The 23,328-nt window shown below is 37.7% G+C and overlaps 1 protein-coding gene across 1 annotated transcript in view; it reads left to right on the top strand.

Moving 5' to 3' along the window:
- DNAH12 (dynein axonemal heavy chain 12) overlaps nucleotides 1-23,328 on the top strand; it is a 377,830-nt gene that overhangs the window by 77,188 nt on the left and 277,314 nt on the right. The window contains exon 12 of the mRNA XM_058288139.1: nucleotides 13,261-13,439. Coding sequence (XP_058144122.1) covers nucleotides 13,261-13,439 — 179 coding nt within the window. The remainder of the gene's footprint in view (nucleotides 1-13,260; nucleotides 13,440-23,328) is intronic.

Below are 23,328 nucleotides of genomic sequence, written 5' to 3'. Positions count from 1 at the left end.
TCATACCACTTTCTTCTCATCTCTGTTGTTTCTGATGAGATGTTGGCACTTATTCTTATTGAGGTTTCCTTGTATGTGATGCTTTGCTTTTCTCTTGCTGCTTTCAGAGTCCTCTTTTTATCTCTGATATTTGTCATTCTGAAGAGTAGATGGCTCAGAGTAGATCTGTTTGGATTTTTCTCTTTTGGATGCATTGTCCTTCTTGGATACTGATATTTATGTCTTTCATAATACTTGGAAAGTTTTTGGTCATTATTTCCTCACATATTCTTTCTGTCCCTTTTCCATTCTCTTCTCCTTCTGTGACTCTGAAAATGCTTTTGTTTGTGCATTTTGCTTTGTTATTCAGTTCCCTGAACTCTGTTCTATTTTTAAAACATTTTTAAAAGATTTTATTTATTTATCCCACTCCCCCCTTGTTGCTTGCAGTCATTGTCTGCTCTCTCTGTCCATTTGCTATGTGCTCTCTGTGTCTGCTCATCTTCTCTTTAGAGGCACCAGGAACTGAACCCAGGAGCTCCCATGTGGAAGAGAGGCACTTAATCACCTGAGTCACCTCAGCTCCCTGGTTTGTTGTGTCCCTCATTGTGTCTCTTCTTTGTGTCTCTTTTGTTACTCATCTTGTTGCATCAGCTTGCCATGCCTGTCTGCCTTGCCTGCTGCTGCACCAGCTTGCCTTCTTCAGGAGGCACCAGGAACTGAACTTGGGACCTCCCATGTGGTAGGCAGAAGTCTAATCACTCGGGCCACATCTGCTTCCTTCCTGTTCTATTTATTCCATTCTTTTCTATTTCTGTTCCCCTGTCTTTTCAAGTTCAGATGTTCTGTTCTCTATATCACTAATTCTGTCTTCAGTACATTCAAATCTGCTGTATATGCCTCTAATGGTTTTTTTTTTTTTTTTTTGCGTGCCTTTCTGTACCCTTGGGGGCTTGCACCTCATTGTGCAGCCTTTTTTCTTTTCTTTTTTATCAAAAGGTCCTGGGGAGTCAACCCAGGTCTTCCATATGGTAAATGGGAATTCAATTGCTTGAGCCACAGCCCCCTCATTCTAATGTATTTTTTATCTCATCCATATCTTTCTTTCCCATAAGCTCTGTTACTTTTCTTGGCAAGCTTTCAAATTGTTCTTTATGTTCACCCATTGCTTTCTTAATATTGTTTCTCTCTTTTGTCATGTTTTCTTTCAACTCTTTGAATTGTTTTAGGAGATTTTTGTGATTATCATTGATTAATTGTCTTAAATCTTGCATCTCATCAGGTTGTTTTGTTTTTTTTGGCTGGGCCATTGCTTCCTGTTTCTTAGTATGGTTTGGTTTGTATTTTTTGTTGTTGATGTTTGGGCATTGGAATATGTTGGTGAATTTACTCTAATGGTCGGTTTCTCTCTCTTGCTTAGTGGTTTTATTTCATGAAACTTCTTTGACTTTTGGTTCATTTTATTCTGCATCTTTAAAATTTCCCAGCTTAAATGATCAAAATCAGGCCAGGGACTCACTAATGGGGCACATATTTTCTCTTGGGTTCAGGGTAAGAAAAACCTAAAATCAGCTTTTCTCCTTGCAGTTTCCTGGCTAGTTAGCAGACGATGCTCATCTGTAAACCTTTCCATGGATCTGACTCTTTCAACCCCCAATTATTTGTGCTTCTTTTCTGGCCAGAGTCAAGATTCAAAGCAGGCTCTGCTTGCCAAATTCACTGAAGAGAAACCACTCTCTGCCCTCCATTGCACCCTCCCTCTTCCCAGGGAGGAAGACATCTGTTCCCTTCTCAGTCAGCTACAGGAGTCAAGGGTTTATTCCAGGCTGTGAGCCTTGAGCATGGGGGATGGGTGCCCTTCCCAGCCACCACAGGGGTTGTCATTTTAGATTCTTAGTCTCTCTGTCCCTTGTACTATTGGGTTTGCACAGCACTGCTCTGGTTTGCTGACCCTCAAAGCAGGTCCTTCAGACAGCTTTTTGCCCTTTCTCTGTTCTTTTTGTTAAGAGAGTAAACCCTGCCTGTCTACTGCGATGCCATCTTTCCAGAAGTCCCTCCATTTTTACTTTCTATGCATTTTCATTTTAGATCATCTATATATAAACCAAAAATACAGTAGCACTGTTGTTATATTTACTTATGTTCTTACCCTAGTGGAAACCTTTATTTCTTCATGTGAATTTGATCCATTGCCTAGTGTCCTTTTCTTTCAACCTGGTGAAGGCAAGCTGGCCTGTGTGGCCCATGCACTCTCTCCCTGTCCATTCCATGGGTTATGACAAGATATATAATGTCCTGCATCTGTCCCTGCAATATCATTCAGGACAACTCCAAGTCCCAAAAATACCCACGTATCACACCTCTTCTTCCCTCTCCCTGCCCTCAGCAACTCCCATGGCTACTATCTCCACATCAATGATACAATTTGCTGGAGCCACACAGTTCTATAGTAGAATACCAGTAAGTCCACTTTAATCCACACTTTATTTGTTTATCTGGGAATGCCTTAATCTCACCCTCATTAAAAAAAATAACAGTTTTGTCAGCTATGGAATTCTTTGTTGGCAGCTTTTTGCTTTCAGCACTTTAAAGTTTCGTCCCACTCCCTTCTTGCCTCCATGGTTTCTGATGAACAATCAACACTTAATTATAGAGGCTCCCTTGTATGTGACATTGCTTCTCTATTGCAGCTTTCTGAATTCTCTCTTTATCTTTGGTAATTTACACTTTGATTATTATATGTCCTATTGTGTATATGTTTGGGTTTATTATGTTTGGAGTTTGTTATGCTTCTTTTTTTGCTTTTCAAGATTTATTTACTTATTTCTCACCCCCCCCCCCCCCCCATTGTCTGCTCTCTGTGTGCATTCACTGTGTATTCTTCTGTGTCTGCTTGCATCTTCATTAGGTGGCTCTGGGAATTGATCCTGGGATCTTCTGGAGTGAGAGAGAGGCGATTATGCTCTTGCACCACCTCAGCTCCCTGGTCTTGAAAAGCCTCTTATTTTCTCTTTCTGTCTCTTTTTGTTGCGACATCTGGCTGCATCAGCTCTCTATGTTGGCTGGCACTCCTTGCAGGGCGACAGTCCTATTCAGGGCAGCACTCCAGCATGGGGCAGCACTCTACATGGGCCAGCCCTCTGCGTGGCCAGCTTGCCTTCACCAGGAGGCCCTGGGTATCAAACCCTGGACCTCCTATATGGTAGATGGGAGCCTAATTGCTTGAGTCATGTCCGCTTCTTTGTTGTTCTTCTTGAAGTGTATAATCATGACTTTCATTATTTGGGATATTTTCAGCCATTATTTTTTGGAGTATTCTCTGTGCCCCTTTCTCTTATTTGTTTACTTCTGGGAATTTACTAATATGTATATTGGTATGCTTGATAGTGTCTCACAGGTTTTTCAGGCTCTGTTCAATTTTTTTTTTTTTTTAAAGATTTATTTTTATTTATTTAATTCCCCTCCCCTCCCCCGGTTGTCTGTTTTCTGTGTCTTTTTGCTGCGTCTTGTTTCTTTGTCCGCTTCTGTTGTCGTCAGCGGCAAGGGAAGTGTGGGCGGTGCCATTCCTCGGCAGGCTGCTCCCTCCTTCGCGCTGGGCGGCTCTCCTTATGGGTGCATTCCAAGCGCGTGGGGCTCCCCTACCGGGGGGACACCCCTGTGTGGCACGGCACTCCTTGCGCGCATCAGCACTGCGCATGGGCCAGCTCCACATGGGTCAAGGAGGCCCGGGGCTTGAACCGCGGGCCTCCCATGTGGTAGATGGACGCCCTAACCACTGGGCCAAAGTCCGTTTCCCTGTTCAATTTTTAAAATTATTTTTTCCTTCGGCTGCTCGGACTGAATGTTTGAATTGCCTTATCTTCACTTTCACTGATTATTTCTCCTGCTAACACCAATCTGCTATTCAACTCCTTTAGAAAATTTTTTTATATTGAGTTACTGTGGTTTTCAGCTGTTTGGTTCCTTTTCAAGATTTCTATTTCTTTATTTAAATTCTCTTTGTGTTTGTTGTTTTCCTGATTTCATTTAGTTCTTTGTCCTCATTTTCCTTTATGTCTTTGAGCATATTTTGACCTTGTTTTTTTCTATCTTTTAAAAAATCTTTTTAAAAATTTTAAATCTTTTTTTTTAAAGATACATAGATCACACAAAATGTTACATTAAAAAATATAAGAGGTTCCCATATATCCCATTCCCTATAGCCCCCACTCTTCCTATATCAACAATTTCTTTCATTAGTGCAGTACATTCATTGCATTTGATGAATACATTTTGGAGCACTGCTGCACAGCATGGATTATAGTTTATTTTGTAATTTACACTCTCTCCCAGTCCATTCTGTGGGTTATGACAAGATACATAATGTCCTGCATCTCTCCCTGCAATATCATTCAGGACAACTCCAAGTCCCCAAAATACCCTCATATCACACCTCTTCTTCCCTCTCCCTGCCCTCAGCAACTCCATGGCTACTATCTCCACATCAATGATACAATTTCTTCCATTGCTAGGGTCACAATAGTTCTATAGTAGAATACCAGTAAGTCCATTCTAATCCACACTTTATTCCTCCATCCTGAGGATCCTGGGATGGCAATGCCCACTCCACTTCTAAATTGAGAGAGGGCTTAGATCCCACATGACTGAAAGATGGGATTGCAACATGTACTCTCCAGTTTGTTGGATTTACCCAGGTCAGCTAACAAGGATGTGAGGATGGTCAACCACCACACCAAGGAATCAAGAGAGTCTATAACCACAAGCAGGAGAATCCCATCCATCAGCCATGGACTAGGTTTTAAAAGTCTTTGTCTGATATGTTCCAGGTCTGGTCCTGTTTGTTGATGGTTTCTAATGCTTTATCCTGCTCCTTTGCATGGACTGTAATTTCATTTTTCTTTATATGTTTGCAATCTTTATTTATTTATTTTTGCAATCTGGACATTTTGACATTTTAAAGCTTTATCTCTGGAATTTAGAAACTAAGATGTCTTTTCCTTATTTTGTATCTAGTTGGTGTTATGACAGAAATTTCCTTGAATTCCAGGAGGGTATAAAAAAGAAAAAAATGAACACACTTTTCCTAGTTTTTATAGAATGGCCTGTGTGAGTATTCTCCCTCAGAGTTTATCCATACAAGTAGTTTAGAGAATAGCCCAAGACAAATCTATAATGACTCCTCAGTCTTTCCTCACATGCACCTTATCTTGGGCATGCATGCATGGCCCTAGGAATTCCTCTGTTTACACAGGTACAAATATTCCCTTTCTGACTGTTTCAGGTATCACACTGATGCTCAGCAGTCCTTTACTCCAAGAAGCTGTGATTTGACTATTCTCCTATAGCATTAGGAAAGCCCTGTGAGCTGACTCTAAATATAGGGCAAGTTCTGGGACAGTGAACTTGTGATGAGTATCCTGATTCAGTCCTTCAGACCACTACCAGATAGATTGGCAGAGACATATATGCAGCAAGTCCATGCATGAATTTTACTCTGCTCCCTCTGGAATGGGACCAGGGACCCACACTAGGAACACAGAGCAGCTCAGCACAGAGCTCATATGTGGATGGGAGAGGGGCCAGTAAGGGTGCTACACGGATGTTCCTACCATTTTTAAGTTGTGTTTTCCTTGATTTAGAATTTCCTTGTTAGTGCAATCCTTTAACTGCTTTCTGGAGCACCGTGAACTATGTTTCTGCCAGTTCTTGCTAGTTGTTCAAAGTTTCTCTGGGGGTGATGGAGCTCTGCCATCTTGATTAGGCTGGGGTCTTGTGATGGTTAGGCTAATGTGTCAACTTAGCCAGGTATTTGTTCCCAGTTGTTTGGTCAAGCAAGCATTGGGCTACTTGTAATACAAGGACATTTTTGGACTTTAGTCATCAGTGAGTTTATTGTATAGATGGCTGATTACATCTATGATCAACCAGGGAGATTGCTGTCCGCAGTGAGTGACGTTTTATCTAATTGATTGAGTGCTGTAAAAGGGGAAGTGATTTCAACATTCAGAGAGAATTTCCCAGCTTGTCTTTGGACAACCAGTGTCTCCTAGGAACTCATAAAGGACCTTCATCAGACTTTCATCGGAGCCTCTGGTTTGCAACCTGCCTGCAGAATCTGGACTTGTGTATCCCCATGGTTACATGAGAGAATTTTATAAAATCTAATACCATTTACAGGTATCTCCTGTTGATTCTGTTTTCCTAGAGAACTCTGATTAATACAGGCCTCCTTGTACTTCATTTTACTGATTTATTTTAAAAGAATTTTTAATTCTTTTATTTCTCATTATCTGCTCTCTATGTCCATCTGCTGTGCATTCTTCCATGTCTGCTTGTCTTCTCCTTAGGTGGCACTGGGAACTGATTCTGGGACCTTCCAGAGTGGGTGAAAGGTGCTCAATCTCTTGTGCCAACTCAGCTCCCTGGTCTTCTGTGTCTCTTATTGTCTCTCCTCTGTCTTTCTTTTGGTTGCATCACCTTGCTGTTCCAGCCACCCTCTTGGGTCAGCTCACCACACAGGCCAGCTTGCCTTCACCAGGAGGCCTCAGGATTCGAACCCTGGACCTCCCATATGGTAGACAGGAGCCCAATCACTTGAGCCATATCTGCTTCCCTGTACTTCATTTTAAATTAGAATCCTTTTTATTTTTGAAAAGAAATGCTTCAATTAAAGTTTCTTATTAAAAACATTATTTTAGTAAACCTATAGGTTCACCTATAGGTTTCTCAAAAGAAACAATTGTCAGAATATATATATATGCATATATATGTAAATTTGTAAAACTGTCAGAATATATATATGCATATATATATAAATCTGCAACTATTAAGAGATATTTATAGGAGTTGGCTCATGTGGCCACAGGGATTGGCAAGTCCAAATTCTATATGGCAGGCCATAAGTTGGAAACTCAGTGAAGGTGAAGAACTCCACAGAAGAAACCTCAAGTTGGAAATTTCAGTGAAAGTGATGTTGAATTCCCTAGGAGAAGCTGACTGGCTGAAGTAGAGATAGAAATCTTCTTTGACAGCTGAAATCCTCATTTCTTGCTTTCAGGCCTCCAACTGATTCGATTAGGAGACTCCTCTCATTGATGAAGGCTCTCTTTTGTTGATTTTTGGTGTAATTAGCCATGGATGCAATCAACTGATTAAACTGATTTAAACCCACCTATGAAATATTCTGTTATTAAAATCAGACCAGGGAAGCAGACTTGGACCAATGGATAGGGCATCCGCCTACCACATGAGAGGTCTGCAGTTCAAACCCCAGGCCTCCTTGACCCGTGTGGAGCTGGCCTATGTGCAGTGCTGATGTGCACAAGGAGTGCTGTGCCACGCAGGGGTGTCCCCCGTGTAGGGGAGCCCCACGCGCAAGGAGTACGCCCCATACGGAGAGCCGCCCAGCATGAAAGAAAGTTCAGCCTGCCCAAGAATGGCGCTGCACACATGGAGAGCTGACACAACAAGATGATGCAACAAAAAGAAACACAGATTCCCGGTGCCGCTCATAAGGGTAGAAGTGATCACAGAAGAACACACAGTGAATGAACACAGAGAGCAGACAACTAGGGTGAGGGGAAGGGGAGAGAAATAAATAAAAAAATAAATCTTTAAAAAATAAAATAAAATAAAATAAAATCAGACCAGTGCTTGCATGATTAAACCATCGGACACCATAACCTAGCCAAGTGGACACATGAAATTAACCATCACACTTCATAATTTTCATTTATTCAACAAAATTTTTTAAATCACATTCAGACACCCAGAAAGGTGTTGGTGCTACAGAAATAAATAATACATAGAAACTGTCCTTAAGGACCTCATATTTGGCCTGGAAGTCACACACAGAAATGAAAGCTATAATATATTGAGATAAGTGCTGGAATGGAGATATGGACAAAGGGTTGTAGTAGCACAAAAGAGAGAATGATTGCTTTTGCTTTGGGAGACTGATAAAGGTTTTACGCAAAAAGTGAAAATTAAGCTAAGCTTTGAAATAGATGTTTATAGGTGGAAAAAAGAGAGACTATAGCATGAACAATTATGAAAAATGTGAGAGTTCATGGTGTTCAGGGAACTTCAGATAAACCAAAATAGCTAAAGAATAGATAATAATGAACTAGGATACTTGGATGAATATGAATATGATGAAGTTAGAAATGTAAGTTGGAGCTACCTGGGGAAATACTGGGATATCTTTGATCACGAGTTTGGACTTTACTTGAAGGTTCTTAACCATGGAGGTGACATTCTTGGATCTGTTTTAGAAAAATAATTCTGGAAGCATTGGGGAAAAAGCAATTGAATGCAAAAAGATTCCTACCTCATCAGTGACCTTATTTTATTGGTTAAAACTAGGCTTTTATTTCTTCATTTTCCCACTTTCTATTGACTTTTTAAATTATTTTCCATGTACAATTTAAAAATTTTTCCCTATTTTAATTTTTAAAAATATAAACATATCTAGAAATTGGAAGAATTTCAGAAAGAAGACTGCTTAGATTCTGACATTTTACTATGTTTGGTTAATCACATATTAATTAATCAATGTATCACTCCATACATAAATCTATTTTAATTTTTTATTAACTTGTAGAATGATTAACCTTAAAAAATTCAACTTTGTTGAGGTTCAGTTTACATACAATAAAATACACCCATTAAAATATTTACAGTTAGATGAGTTTTCACAAATTTATACTCTTGTAACCATACTGTGGTCAAGCTAAATAATATTTTTATCACCTCAGACAGTTTCCCTGTACCTCATCCCCATCAATTCTCTCCAATTCCAACTCCAGGCAACCACTGGCATACTTTCTGTTACTGTATAGTAGGTTTTTCTTCTCTAGAGTTTCATATAAATGGGTTCATACTGCACATACTCTTTTGTGTCTATCTGATTTCTTTTACTAACAAAGTTTTTGAGATTTTTCTATGTTATTTTGTGTCAGTGGCTTATTCCTTTTATTGCTGAATAGTATTCCATTGTTTATAATGATTTGTGTATTAATTTAACTTCTGATGGACATTTGGGTTGTTTCTAATTTTTGGCTATTATGAGTGAATATGAACATTTGTATTTAAGTCTTTGCATGGAAATATGGTTTCCTTTCTTTTCTGAGGAGTGGGATTTATGGGTTTTATTGGAAGTGTATGTTTAACTTTTTAAAAAACTGCTAAATTGTTTTCCAAGTAGCTATATCATTATCTTAGTTTCCTGGAGTTACCATAATAAGTTCCACAAACTGGATGGCTTAAAACAGTAGAAATTTATTGCCTTGCAGTTCAAGAGGCTATAAGTCTGAAATCAAGATAACAGCAGGGCCATGCTCCATCTAAAATCCGTAGGGGAAATTCTTTTCTTGCCTCTTCCAGCTTTTAGTATTTGCCAGTAATCTTTGGTGTTCCTTGGGTTGAAGATGCATCACTCCAATTTCTTTCCCCTCCATCTTCCCTTAGCCTTCTAATTGGTAAATGTCTATGTCTCTTCTCCTTTTCCTACAAGGACACCATCTTAACTAAGTTTGGCCTCATCTTAACTAATCATATATTCAAAGACTCTTCTAACAGGTAAGGTCACATTCCCAGGACTAAGGCTTAGGATTGAACATATCTCCTTGGGGGACACAATTCAACCCGTAACGATCAATTATATACCTACCCACAGTGTATGAGAGTTCCAGTTCTTTCACATTGTTGTACGTCTTTTGTGTTATTAGTCTTTTAATGTTAGCCATTCTCCTTGGTGTATAGTGGTATCTCATTGTGACTTTAATTTGTATTTCCTTGATGACAGATAATGTTGAGCATCTTGTGTTAAATCTTTATCTGCATATCTTTTTTTAAAAATAAAGTGTTCATTCTAATAGTATGAGCATTTTAATTGGGTTTTTGTATTTTTGAGTTATATTGGAGTTTTCATTCCATTATTATAATAATTCTTATTATTGATTTATAAGAGTTGTTTGTATATTTGTGATAAATTCTTTCTCTGAAATAGTGTCTCCCAGTTTGGGTTGTCTTTTCATTTCTGTAGCAATGTCTTTCAGGTAGGAGACATTAAAAAATTTTTTTAGTCTCTATCTCATTTTAAAAAATATATATTTTTATTAGAGAAGTTGTGAACTTACAAAACAACCATGCACATGTATGGAATTCCCATATATCACCTATCCACCAACACATTACATTGTTGTGGAGCATCTGTTACAGATTATGAGATAATATCATCAGACCATTATCACTAACTATGCTCTGTAGCCTGCATTTGGTATGTTTTTCCATATCCTCCTATTATTAAGTCAGCACATCTTTGTCATTGATGCAAGAATATTATCATATTGCTGTTAACGGTAGTCTACAGGTTACATTAATTGAATTTTTCCTATGCTTCTCCACATTCTTAGCACCTTGCAATAGGGATGTATGCTTGTTCTAGTTCATAGAAGGACATTCTTGTATTTGTACAATTAAGTACAATTCTCATACACCTCTGGGTTTGCTGTGTTATTCAGTCCCTAGATTATTCTCTAGCCTTCTTTCAATCGATATTTATATCCTTAGACTACCCTTTTCAATCACAATCCCATTTATAAACCAGCTGCTACGTACTATAATGTGTTACCATCAATTCTATTCATTTCCACACTTTTACAATCAAGTTAATTAAAACTTCTACATACATTAAGCATTAGTGCACCTTCTCAACTCTCCTCTTATCTCTTAATAACCTACACTCTAGGTTTTAACTCCTTGCATTTATTTTTCGTATTTAGTTCATATTAGTGAGACTGTGCAATATTTATCCTTTGTGGAGACATTTAAAATTTTAATGAATTCTTTGGCTACTCCAAGTTCAGAAAGATTTTCTCCTATTTTTTCTCCAGAAGTTTTATAATTTTAGCTTTTACAATTTATTTAATTTTTATATATAATATGAAATATAGGTTATGGTTCAATTTTTTCCTTGTGGGGATCCAGTCATTCCAACATCACTTATTGACTATACTGTCTTTTCCCCAATTAAATTATCTTGGCATCTTTGTTTAATATCAACTGACTCTACATTTGTGGGTCTGTTTGTGAGTTCTCTATTATGGTCCATTAATCTTTATATTCATATACCAATTTCACATTGTCTTCATTTTTGTGCTTTATAGTAAGTTTTAAAATCAGGTAGTATAAGTTATCCAACTTTGTTCTTTTTTAAAAAATTTTTTTATTCATTTTTTAAAAATATTACATTCAAAAAATATGAGGTCCCATTCAACCCCATAGCTCCCACCCCACCACTCCCCCCACAGCAACACTCTCTCCCATCATCATGACATATCCATTGCATTTGGTAAGTATATCTCTGGGCATCGCTGCACCTCATGGCCAATGATCCACATCATAGTCCATACTCTCCCATGTTCCATCCAGTGGGCCCTGGGAGGATCTACAATGTCCAGTAATTGTCCCTGAAGCACCACCCAGGACAACTCCAAGGCCCAAAAACGCCTCCACATCTCATCTCTTCCTCCCATTCCCCGCACCCAGCAGCCACCATGGCCACTTTTCCCATACCAATGCCACATTTTCTCTGTGGACCTTGGATTGGTTGTGTCCATTGCACATCTATGTCAAGAGGGGGCTTAGATTCCACATGGATGCAATCCTCCTGCTTTCAGTGTAGGCACTCTAGGCTCCATGGTGTGGTGGTTGACATTCTTCAACTCCATGTTAGCTGAGTGGGTTAAGTCCAATAAATCAGAGTGTAGGAGTTGAAGTCTGTTGAGGTTCAGGGCCTGGCTATCATATTGTCAGTCCAGAGATTCAAATCCCCTAGATATATCTTAAACCCCAGCACCAACTACAATTCCAGTAAAGTAGCATGAAAGTCTTGTGAAAAGAGATCCCATCTGTGTCCAGCTCCATCACGCAGAAACACCAGCTCCAAAGAAGGGCCAACTGACATGGCAGTGAACCCCATCTGCCATGACCATAGAACCTGTGGGTCTCTTTAGCCCTCAAAAGAACCAATACCTGGGGTTGTATCTACTTTATCTGTCTCTGAGACTCTGCTCAGGTGTGCATAAGGGCAATCCTTCTGACAACCTCCAGACCAACTTTGTTCTTTTTCAAAATTATTCTGACTGTTCTAGGTTCTTTGCATTTCCATATAAAATTTTAAATCAGACTGTCAATTTCTAAAAGAAATCTTCTGTGATTTCTTTTAGACGTTCATTGAGTCCCTGGATCAATTTGGGAAGAATTATCATCTTGAAATGAATCTTTCAATCCATGATCTTACTATGTGTGGTAGTTTGAATCATGTACCCCAACAAAAGACTGGTTCTTAATCTTAATCTACATTCCAATGGATTTTAACCCATTTGTAAATAGTATTATTGAATATATTAATGTGAATGAGAGTATGGATACATTTGTGAATAGAATCTTGGGAGAATCTATTTAGGTGTTGTCAAACTGAATCAGGGTATACTTTACTTCATATGACTGGAGGTCTTATAAAGAGAGGAAGAAATTCAGATGACTGAGCAGGGGAAGTAGAAGCAAAAAACCAAAGAAGCCAGAATTCAAAGAAAGCCCAGGAGACAAAGGACATTGCCATGAGACAGAGGACTGCTATCACAGAACACAATTAATGCTAGGAGAAAGCATGACCTTGCCTATGATTTGATTTTGGACTTTAGCGAAAATGATTTGGATTTTAGTCTCCAAACTGTGAGCCAATATATTGTTGTTTCAGCCAACAATAATTCTGTGCTATTTGTCATAGCAGCTCTGGCAAGCTAAGACATTCTCCTTTTGGATTTCTTGACGAAGACAAAAAGTTCTTTTCATTTTTTTCCCTAAAGACTGAAGTAGAATCCTTAGTGAGGCATCAGGAATGATACAAGCAAATATTTATCAAATACACAGCTTCTTACATGATATAGGTTTGTTTCTAAAGAGAGAGAAGTGGGTTGGCTTCTCTGGAAGCCATGGAGGGACATTTCACCTTTTGAAATATCCAGATTTTGATGCTGTAACGGTATTGCATTGATGTTTACTGGTTGATTGGCCAATTCCTTTGAGAAATGATAAGGTGAAAAAAGATTTAAGCAAAAAAGGGAAGAAGTTTAGTCATTTAGCAAAAAGAAATAAGTTTGCATTTATATGATTAAGAATTTCACCATAATAATGTACTATAAAATCAGTGATCAATTAGAAAATTCCAAATATTTTCTAAACTTTTAAATGCATTTTATTTTATTTTTTTTTAAGTTTATAGAAAAATTTTTCAGTCTTGCCTCAGAAATAATGCTTTTGCCTCAGTGGGTTCATTTCCCTATGGTGCGTTTGGATTGTGAAGATTTGAAGACAGGCCTAACGAGTAAGGCAAGAGCCTTCGCAAATGTATTGTTAAATGACTTAGCTTCAAAACATAGAAAAGAAAATGAATGGTAAGTAGAATCAATTGCCAGTATGAGAATTATTGGACCAAAAGAAATATTTTGCTGATAATAACTTATTTAAAAAAACATTAAAATATATACATTTAATTTTTTTCCTTCATTATGCCTACTAAGAAGTGCTGGGTTATTTTGCTTTAATATTTTTTGAGAGTTTTAAGGCAACTAGGATTTTAAAAAATTGAAATAAACTTGTATTTGGATACAGGTTGCATGATAATGGAAAGACTATAGGCTTTCTGTGATATTTGGAAGATCCAAGATCATTCTTGACCCCAATACTTACTTATTGGGTGACCTAGCTTTTTTTTCTCATCTGTTAAATAAAGACAAAACTATCTAATTTTTAGGGGACTGCAAAATTGGATTTGTAAACTAGTGGGCTGTTAGCTGAATGTGTCATTTGGATGTATTTTACTTGTCTCATATTTTGTTATGGTTTTGTTTAAGAAAATTTGAATTTGTTATCAACATTTCAAAATTAGGAGATTTCATTTTTAAATTCCTTCTTGTTTAAATTCCATATTCTTGAGAGAGATAACATTTTTAGAAGAAATGTGTGCCACTAGGTTAAATAGAAACATCATTAAAGGGCAGTTTGGTTTAGCATCTGCCTGGGCCACCTTGCTCTCAATCATTTTACTTTTCCTCCCTTTTTTTTGCTATGCATGTCTCTCCCCAAGGTACTCAGACTCTACTTTAGCAAGGAAAATGTGTCCCCACATTATCCACACTAATGCATCCCTTCTATATAAAAGATTTATTTATATTTATCCCCAACCCCCCAGATAGTTCTTTCATTTGTTGCTCATTATTTGCTTGCCTTCTCCAGGAGGCACCAGGACTCAAACCTGGGACCTCCCATGTGGTAGGTGGGTGCCCAACTGGTTGAGCCACATCTGCTTCCCATCCCTCCTATATTTTTGACAATTAAGAATTGACTATATTGTGAGAAAATTGTGGAGTAGGAAGTTCCAAGATTAATTCTTACTAACAGAAAAACTATCAAACAGGCAGGAACTGTCTGAAACAACTATTTTGAAACTCTGAAGTCTAGTAGAACACTGAACAGCATCCAGGGAAGAGTGGGAGGAAGAGGTTGGTAAGTTATGGTAAATATTAGGTGGGAAATTGCTCTCTCCAAGTTGCATTTTACCAGTGCCCACCCCCTACTCTTGTGGCAGGGTGCTTGGAGTTAGGCCCTTGGCTACCTTTCTGGTGACACAAAAATTTACTCTCTCAAGATCAGGGTTGGACATGGTCAATTATTGATCATGGGTTTTGATTAGCTAGGCTGGATGCCTGGCTCTGAGGGTGGCCATTGCTCCAAGCCACCTCAGACAAAAGTGACTAAGGAGACTTAAAAATGCTGTCTTCTGCAGAACTGTGGAGGTCAGTTCAAGATCTGCATTTGCTGGACAAGAATGTGTAGCTTTGGGAAGCCATAGAAGAACTTCCTGGTACTCTACCTGATCTCCTTCCTAGGGCAGTTTGGAGCAGCTCTGTGCCACTTTGTTGGGTACCTGACTCTCTTATGGCTGGGAAAGACTGAATTTGTAAACACCCCTCCATTGTACTCCTTCCCCCAAATTTACCCTCAAGGCAAAAGCAGCTTGAGATGACAAGGAAAGCAGATAAGAAACTTCTGAGGTGGACTGCCTGAGGTAAAAGTTTACTCATCTAAAACATCAGGAAAAGGGAGATGATCTTTCTCCTGGGAAACAGAGGGGACATTCAAACTTATATAAATGGGGGAACTCCAAAGCAACTAACAAGCACAAGCCCAGGACAAGGCAGAGAAATATTTGAGGGAGAAATTGATGATGCTACATTAATAGCAGGAGACTTTAATAGACACTTTCAAGAATGGAGAGAGGGGAGTTCTGGGAAGATGGCACTGGAGTGGTCAGGCAGGAGTCAACTCTCTCACAAAAACAATGGGGAAAGGGCCAAAAACTATCTGAGTGCCCTGCTTTGGGGTCAGCAGACAAGGATAGTGCTGCACAACTGCCAGGAGGGTGAGGGACAGATGACGAAGAACCCAAAACAACAAATGTGTTTACCAAACCCTTGTGGTGAATGGGAAGGGCTCCCATCCCCCACCAACAAGACATTGCCAGGCTAAAACCCCTGGTTTACCGTAGCTGACTGGGAGGAACAGACATTTTCTTCCCTGTCAGCTGTTACAAAGAAAGAGGGAGGATTAGTTGGGGGACTTCTCTTTAGTGAATTCAGCCACCAGAGCCCACTTTGAGTCTCGGCTCTGGCCAGACTAGAAACACTGGAATGTGAATGTTGAAGGAAACACCTCCCTTGAAAGGTTCACTGCCACTGTATCTGCCGACCAATCTGAAAATTGCATGGAGAAAAACTGCTTTTTGGTCTCCCTTAAGCCTTCTGGGAGAAAATCTCTACCCCATTAGTGAGGCCCTGCCCTGATTTTGATAACTTAAGCTGGGAAATTTTGAAGACTTAGAATAAGTTGAACCAAATATCAAAACAAACAAACAAACAAAACACTAAGCAGGAGAAATTGCCCATCAGAGTAAATTCACCAGTGTATTCAGATGCCTAGACATTAGCAAAAAATTGCCATATTAGGAAACAGGACAAGATGGTCTAGGCAAAGGAACAAAACAAATATCCTAAAGAGATACAGGGTTTAAGACAACTAATCAATGATAATCACACAAATCTCCTAAATCAATTCAAAGGTTGAAGGAAAATATGACTAAACAGATAAAGGATATTAAGAAGATACTGGGTGAGCAAAAACAATATGAAAGCCTGAAAAGAAAAAAAAAAGGAACAGAGCTAATGGGAATGAAAGACACAATAGCTGAGACTAAAATTGCATTAGAGGCATATAAGAACATATTTGAATTGCTCAAAAAGAAAGTGATTTTGAGGTTAAACATCCAAACTGGAAAAGACAAGAGATCAGAAAGAGAAGGGAATGGAAAAAAAATGTGACAGGGTCTCAGGGAATTGAATAACAATGCAAAACCCACAAATATGCACATTATCAGTGTCCCAGAGAAGAGAGTGGAAAAGGGGCAGAAAGAGTATTTGAGAAAATCATGATAAAAAACTTCCCAACCCTTATGAAAAACATAAATATCAATATCCAAGAAGGACAGTGCACCCCAAACAGAATATATCTGAATAGACCTACTCCAATCTACCTACTATTCAGAATGACAAATATCAGAGATAAAGAGAGTATTCTGAAAGCAGCAAGAGAAAAGCAAAGCATCACATACAAGGGAACCTCAATAGGGTTAAGTGCCAACCTCTCATCAGAAACCATGGAGGTGAGAAGAAAGTGGTGTGATGTATTTAAGGTACTGAAAGAGAAAAACTGCCAGCTGAGTATTCTATATCTGGCAAAATGTCCTTCAGAAATGTGGGTGAGTTCAAAGTCTTCACAGACAAACAAAAACTGAGAGAGTATGTTACCAAAAGACCAGAACTACAAGAGATGCTAAAGGAAGTGCTGCAGCCTGAAAGGAAAAAACATTAACAGGAGACTTGGAGAAGAATGTAGAAATGAAGATTCTTAGGAAGGGGAAATTAAAGGATATAAAGGCAGACAATGGTAAGATTTGACCATGGAAACTCAAAGGACAAAATGGATGAAGTAAGTAATGCATTTAGAGTATAACATTGAATGTTAGTGGCTTGAACTCCACAGTCAAAACACATAGACTGATAGAAGGGGTTAAAAACATGAGCCATCTATATGTTGTCTACAAGAGACTTAACTCAGATGTAAGGACACAACCAGGTTTAAAGTGAAAGGTTGGAAAAAGATATTCCATGCAAATAGTAACCCAAAAAGAGCCAGAGAAGTGATACTAATATCAGACAAAATAGATTTTAAATGCAAAGATGTTGTAAGGGATGGAGAAGTTCATTACATACTGGTAAAAAGGGGCAACTCACCAAGAAGAAAGAACTATAATAAATATTTATGCACCTAACCTGGGTGCCCCAAGATACATGAGGCACACATTGTCAAAACTAGAGAGAGAAATATATGTCTTTACAATAATATTTAGAGACTTCAAAACATCACTCTCAGTATTGGATAGTACATCTGGACAGAGGAGAAACTGTGAGTTTGAATAATATGATAAATGAACAAGACCTAACAAATTTATAGAGCATTGGAACCCAGAATGACTGGATGTACATTCTTTTCAAGCGCTCATTGATCTTTCTCTAGAATAGACCATATGTTGGGTCACAAAACAGGTGTCAATAAATTTAAAAAGATTGAAATTATACAAAACACTTTCTCTGATCATTATAAAATGAAGTTGGAAATCAATAATGTGTAGAAAAAGAGAAAATTCATAAATATACGGAGATTAAACAGCACACTCTTAAATAATCAGTGGGTCAAAGAAGAAATGCAAGAGAATTCAGTAAATATGTTGAAATGAATATAAACAAGAACACAACATATCAAAAATCTATTGGACACCACAAAGGCAGTGCTGGGAGGGAACTTTATAGCCCTCAATGCTTACATTAAAAAAGAAGAAAGAGCTAAAATTGAAGATCTAACTGCACACCTGGAAGAACTAGAAAAGGAACAGCAAACTAACTCCAAACCAAACCTAAGGAAAGAAATAGTAAAGATCAGAGTGAAAATAAATGAAATTGAGAAGAAAAAAACAAGAGAGAGAATCAAGAAAACCAAAAAGTTGGTTCTTTGAGATCAACAAAATTGACAAACCCTTAGCTAGACTAACAAAAAAAGAGAGATGACACAAATAAATAAAATCAGAAATGGGGGGGGAGGGACGATATTACCCTGACCCTGTACAAATAAGAGAGAGAAAAAAAAAAGATAGCCAAAAATGTCTTTAAAAAGAAAAATGAAGTTGGAGGACTCTCACTTCCTGACTTTAAAACGTATTACTTAGCTATAGTAGTAAAAACTGCATGGTACCGGCATAAAGTCAGATTGACCAATGGAACTGAATTGAATACTCAGAAATAGAAAAATATTTTCAAGATCTTGTGGTAGGTGGTAGTTTCTTAAACCTTACACCAAAAGAAGTTGCAACAAAAGAAAAAAATAGATAAGTGGGACCACCTCAAAATTATAACACTTTTGTACCTCAAAGGACTTTGTCAAAAGGGTGAAAAGGCAGCTGACTCAATGGAAGAAAATATTTGGACCTCACATATCTGATAAGGGTTTACTATCCATGATATATAAAAAGATACTACAACTCAAAAATAAGAAGACAAACTACCAGATTAAAAAATGGGCAATAGATTTGAAAAGACAATTGTCCAAAGAAGAAATACAAGTGGCAAAAAACACCTGAAAAAGTGTTCAACATCACTAGCAATTAGGGAAATGCAAATCAGAACTACAATGAGCTATTATTTCACGCCATTTAGAATGGCCAGTATTAAAAAGATAGAGAACTACAAATGTTGAAGAGGCTATGGAAAGATAGGAATACATATTCACTGTTGGTAGGAATGTAGAATGGTACAACCACTGTGGAGGACAGTTTGGCAGTTTTTAAGGAAGTTGAATATAGACTTGCCCTGTGACCTGGCAATACCATTACTAGAAATATATCCAGAAGAATTGAGAGCAGTGACATGAACAAATATCTATATACCGATGTTCATAGCTATATTATTCACAATTGCCAAAAATGGAAACAACTCTGGTGTCTGTCAACTCATCAGCAGATAAACAATTGTGGTGTATATACACGATGGAGTATTATGCAGCTATAAGAAGAATTAAACTGTGAATCATATGATTACATGGATGAACCTGGAGGACATTATGTTAAATGAAGCAAGTCAGACACAAAAGGACAAATACTGTATGATTTCACTATTATTATAAATATATTGTGTAAACTCATTATAATAATTAGAATATAGGTCACCAGGAAATAGAATGAGGGTAGAGAATGGAAAGCTGTGGGTTAATCTGTGCAGAACTGGCAAAAAGGTTCCTTGTAAATCTTTGAAAATGAATGGAAAAGGTGAAAGTTCATCATGGTGTTTGTAACTAGCAGAACTATTATGTGGGTATGACAGTGGTTGAAAGGGAAAGTCTAAGGTCATGTATATTACTAACAGGAAAGCTAAAAAATGTAACATAGGACTTTATAACATAGTGAAGCCTCATGTAAAATATGAATATGGGCAATATTGTATATATAAGACTGTTTTTACAAAATGTAAATACAAATAAAAAGATGGAAACAGAATAGCAGCTATGTATAACAGGGGAAGCATAGAGATATTGAGGGGTGATGAGTTTTTGTTTGTTCTTGTTATTAGAATAATGAAAATGCTCTAAAATGATTGAAGTGATAAATGCAAAACTATGCGATTATACCAAATACCATTGATTTTACACTTTAGGTGGATTTATGATTTATTAATATGTATCAGTAAATTGACTTTTAAAAAAAGAATGGATAGACCATTGAGATAGAAGATCAGTAAGGAAATACAAGACTTGAATGATACTCTTAATTAGGGGTTTAATCTTTTTTTGTTCTATGGACCCCTTTGCCAGTCAGGTAAAAACCACAGACCTCTCTTCTCAGAATCTAGTGGTATATAATAAATATATTACATCTGCACCAACATGTCCACACAAGAATAATGTTTTTGTGAATTTTCAATTCAAGTTCATGGACCCCCTGAAATTTATTTGAAAGGATCGATAAAATCTACAAACCTTTAGCTAGATTGACCAAGAAAAAGAGAGAGAGGACACAAATAAAATCAGAAAAGAAAAAGGGAGTATTACCTCTGATCCCACTTGAAATAGAAAGGTCTTACCTACAATAGGTTTACATAGAGGATACTATGAAGAACTATATATGAGAAAATTAGAAAACCTAGATGAAATGGCCAAATTCTAAGAAAGACTACCTACACTGACTCAAGAAGAAATAGAAGATCTCAACAAATCAATAACTGGCAAAGAGATTGAATCAGTAATAAAAAATCTCCCCAAAAAGAAAAGCCCAGGTCCAGATGGCATCACATGAGGAATTTTTCCAAACATTCCAAGAAGAGGTAACAGTAATCCTTCTCAAACTCTTCCTTAAAATTGCAGAGGAGTGGATTTTACAAAGCCAATGTCACCCTCATACCAAAGCCAGATAAAGGTATCACAAAAGAAGAAAACTACAGCCCAATGTCACTTAAGAATATAGATACAAATATCCTCAACAAAATACTAGCAAACTGAATACAACTTCACATTTGAAAAATCATATACCATGATCAAGTAGGTTTTATCCCTGGTATGCAACAGTGGTTTAACAGAAAATCAATGTTATATACCACAGTAAGAATGAAGGAAGAAACCACATGGTCATCTCAATGGATAAAAAAAAGGCAGTTGACAAAATCCAGCACTCCTTGTTCATAAAAACACTTAGAAAACTAGGACTAGAAGGAAACTTCCTTAACATGATAAAGGGTGTGTATGAAAAACCCACATCTAACATCTTACTGAATGATAAAAGACTGAAAGTTTTCTTCTAAGATCAGGAACAAGACAAGGATGCCCATTGTCACTACTGTTATTCAATATTGTACTGGAAGTTTTAGCCAGAGCAGTTAGGCAAGAAAAAGAAATAAAAGGCATCAAATTAAAAAGGAAGAAGCAAAACCTTCCCCATATGCAGATGACACAATCCTATATACAGAAGATGCTGACAAATCCACAACAAAGTTCCTAGTCCTAGTAAATGAATTCAGTGCAGTGGTGGGATACAAGAGCCCAAAATCAGTAGTGTTTCTATACATTAGTAATGAGCAACTAGAAGAAGAAATCAAGAAAAAAACTCCATTCAGAATACCACATATCTAGGTATAAATCTAACCAAAGTTGTTGTGGTTGAAATCTAACCAAGTTGTTGTGGTTGTTTGAGTCTTTTATGGACCCCATAAAAGTATATTTTTACGTTCATCCATTCCTGTGCTTGTAAACCTATTGTAGGTGAGACCTTTTTGTTAAATGACTTCTTTTAAATGCTTTTGATTAGACTGAGTAACCCAGGATGGATCTTAATCCTCTCACTGGAGTCCTTGTAAACAGCGAATAATGTGCTACAGTTACCAAAAAAAGCTGCAGAGACAGAGGGGAACCCAGAAGCTGAGAGAGAAGGTCCTGGGAGCCAGAAGCTGAAATTAACAGCACACAAAAGCTGAGAGGAACCCACTTTAACCAGAAGCTGAAAGCATGAGGCCTGGAGGAAAGGGGAGAGACTGGCAGATGACACCATGTGCCTGAGCATCCACAACTGCAGTTCAGGGAGAAATCTTCTGAGTGTGCAAGGGAAGATGCCCATACACTTCTCTTAAGGCTGCTTGTCTCTGGTATAGTCTGTAACTGCTGCTGTAGATGGAGAGGGGCGTGGAGGTCTTCCTTCCCTGGAAGAGGGCCCACCATGGCTTCTGATTGGTCAGTTTGGATTGCTGGGCCCAGCACTGACAGGAGCTTCTAGCCCATGCTGAAAAGAGATTCTTGTGGAGGTTGAAAAAAATACATTTCCTCCTAGGGCTTTGGGGAATGTTTTCTTTAAGTGTGCTGTCTTCTGGGCAGGACAGTAAAGTGCACCTTTGGGGATCCAAAGCGGGTGTAGAATAAAAAATCTTTTTGGCATCTTTCCTGACACTCTCCCCAGGGACCTTTGGAACTGGTCTATACCCTATTCATGGGTCCGTGGTCCTGTTTTGATTAGTTAAATACAGGCAATTCTAAAGATAAAGAATAAGTTGAACCAAGAGTCTAAAAAAGCCTTAACACAAAGCAAATTAACAAGAAAAGCCTAGGTAAGAGAGAGAAACTGACCATCAGAGTAAACTCATCAAGATAATCAGATGCCTAGACATGAGCAAAAAATTCTAAACCATACTAAGAAAGAAGAAGGTATGGCCCAGTCACAGGAACATGTTAAAAAGTTAGAGGAGATACAGAATTTGGAACAACTAATCAAAGATGTTCAAACAAATCTCCTAAACCAATTTAAGGAAATGGAGGAAGATATGACTAAAGAGATAAAGGATATTAAGAAGGCACTAGGTAAATATAACGAATAATTTGGAAGTATAAGTAGAAAATTAATAGAAATTATGAAGATGAAAGGCACATAGTAGGGATTAAAAATACATGAGAGGCATACAACAGCAGATTTGAGCAGGCATAAAAAAGAATCAGTAGACAGGACAATTGAAATCATGCAGTCAGAAGAACAGATCAGGAAAAAAAATAGAAAAAAATTGAGCAGTGTCTCAGGGATTTGAGTGACAGCAGCAATATACCTGTCATTGGTGTCTGAGAAAGAGAAAAGAAGGGAAAAGGGACATAAAGACTATTTGAGTAAATAATGGGCAAAAATTTCCCAACTCTTATGAAAGACAAAATATAAATCTCCAAGAAACAATGTACTCCAAACAATAAATCCTAATGGACTTTTTCTAGGACACATACAAATCAGAGTGTCAAACTCCAAAGATAAAGAAAGTAGAAAGAGTAAAACAATTTGTCACACACAAGGAATCCTCAATAAAACTAAATGCTGATTTCTTATCAGAAATCATGGAGGCAAGAAGACAGTGATATGATGTATTTAAGATACACAAAGAGAAAAAATGCCAGCTAATAATTCTTTGTCTGGAAAAACTGCCCTTCAAAAATGAGGGAGATTTTAAAATACTCACAGAAAAACAGAAACTGAGAGTGTTCATGAACAAGAGACCTGACTTACAAGAAAGAATAAGGAAGAGCTGCAGGCTGAAAGGAAAATATGGGAGAGAGAGGTTTAGAGTGTAAAATTGAAGATTATCAGTAAGGCTAACTAAAAGG

Source organism: Dasypus novemcinctus, chromosome 26 (assembly GCF_030445035.2).
Source record: "Dasypus novemcinctus isolate mDasNov1 chromosome 26, mDasNov1.1.hap2, whole genome shotgun sequence".
NCBI classification, from domain to species: domain Eukaryota; kingdom Metazoa; phylum Chordata; class Mammalia; order Cingulata; family Dasypodidae; genus Dasypus; species Dasypus novemcinctus.
Note: the sequence above shows the minus strand (reverse complement) of the source record. Positions and strands in the feature narration are given on the sequence as shown.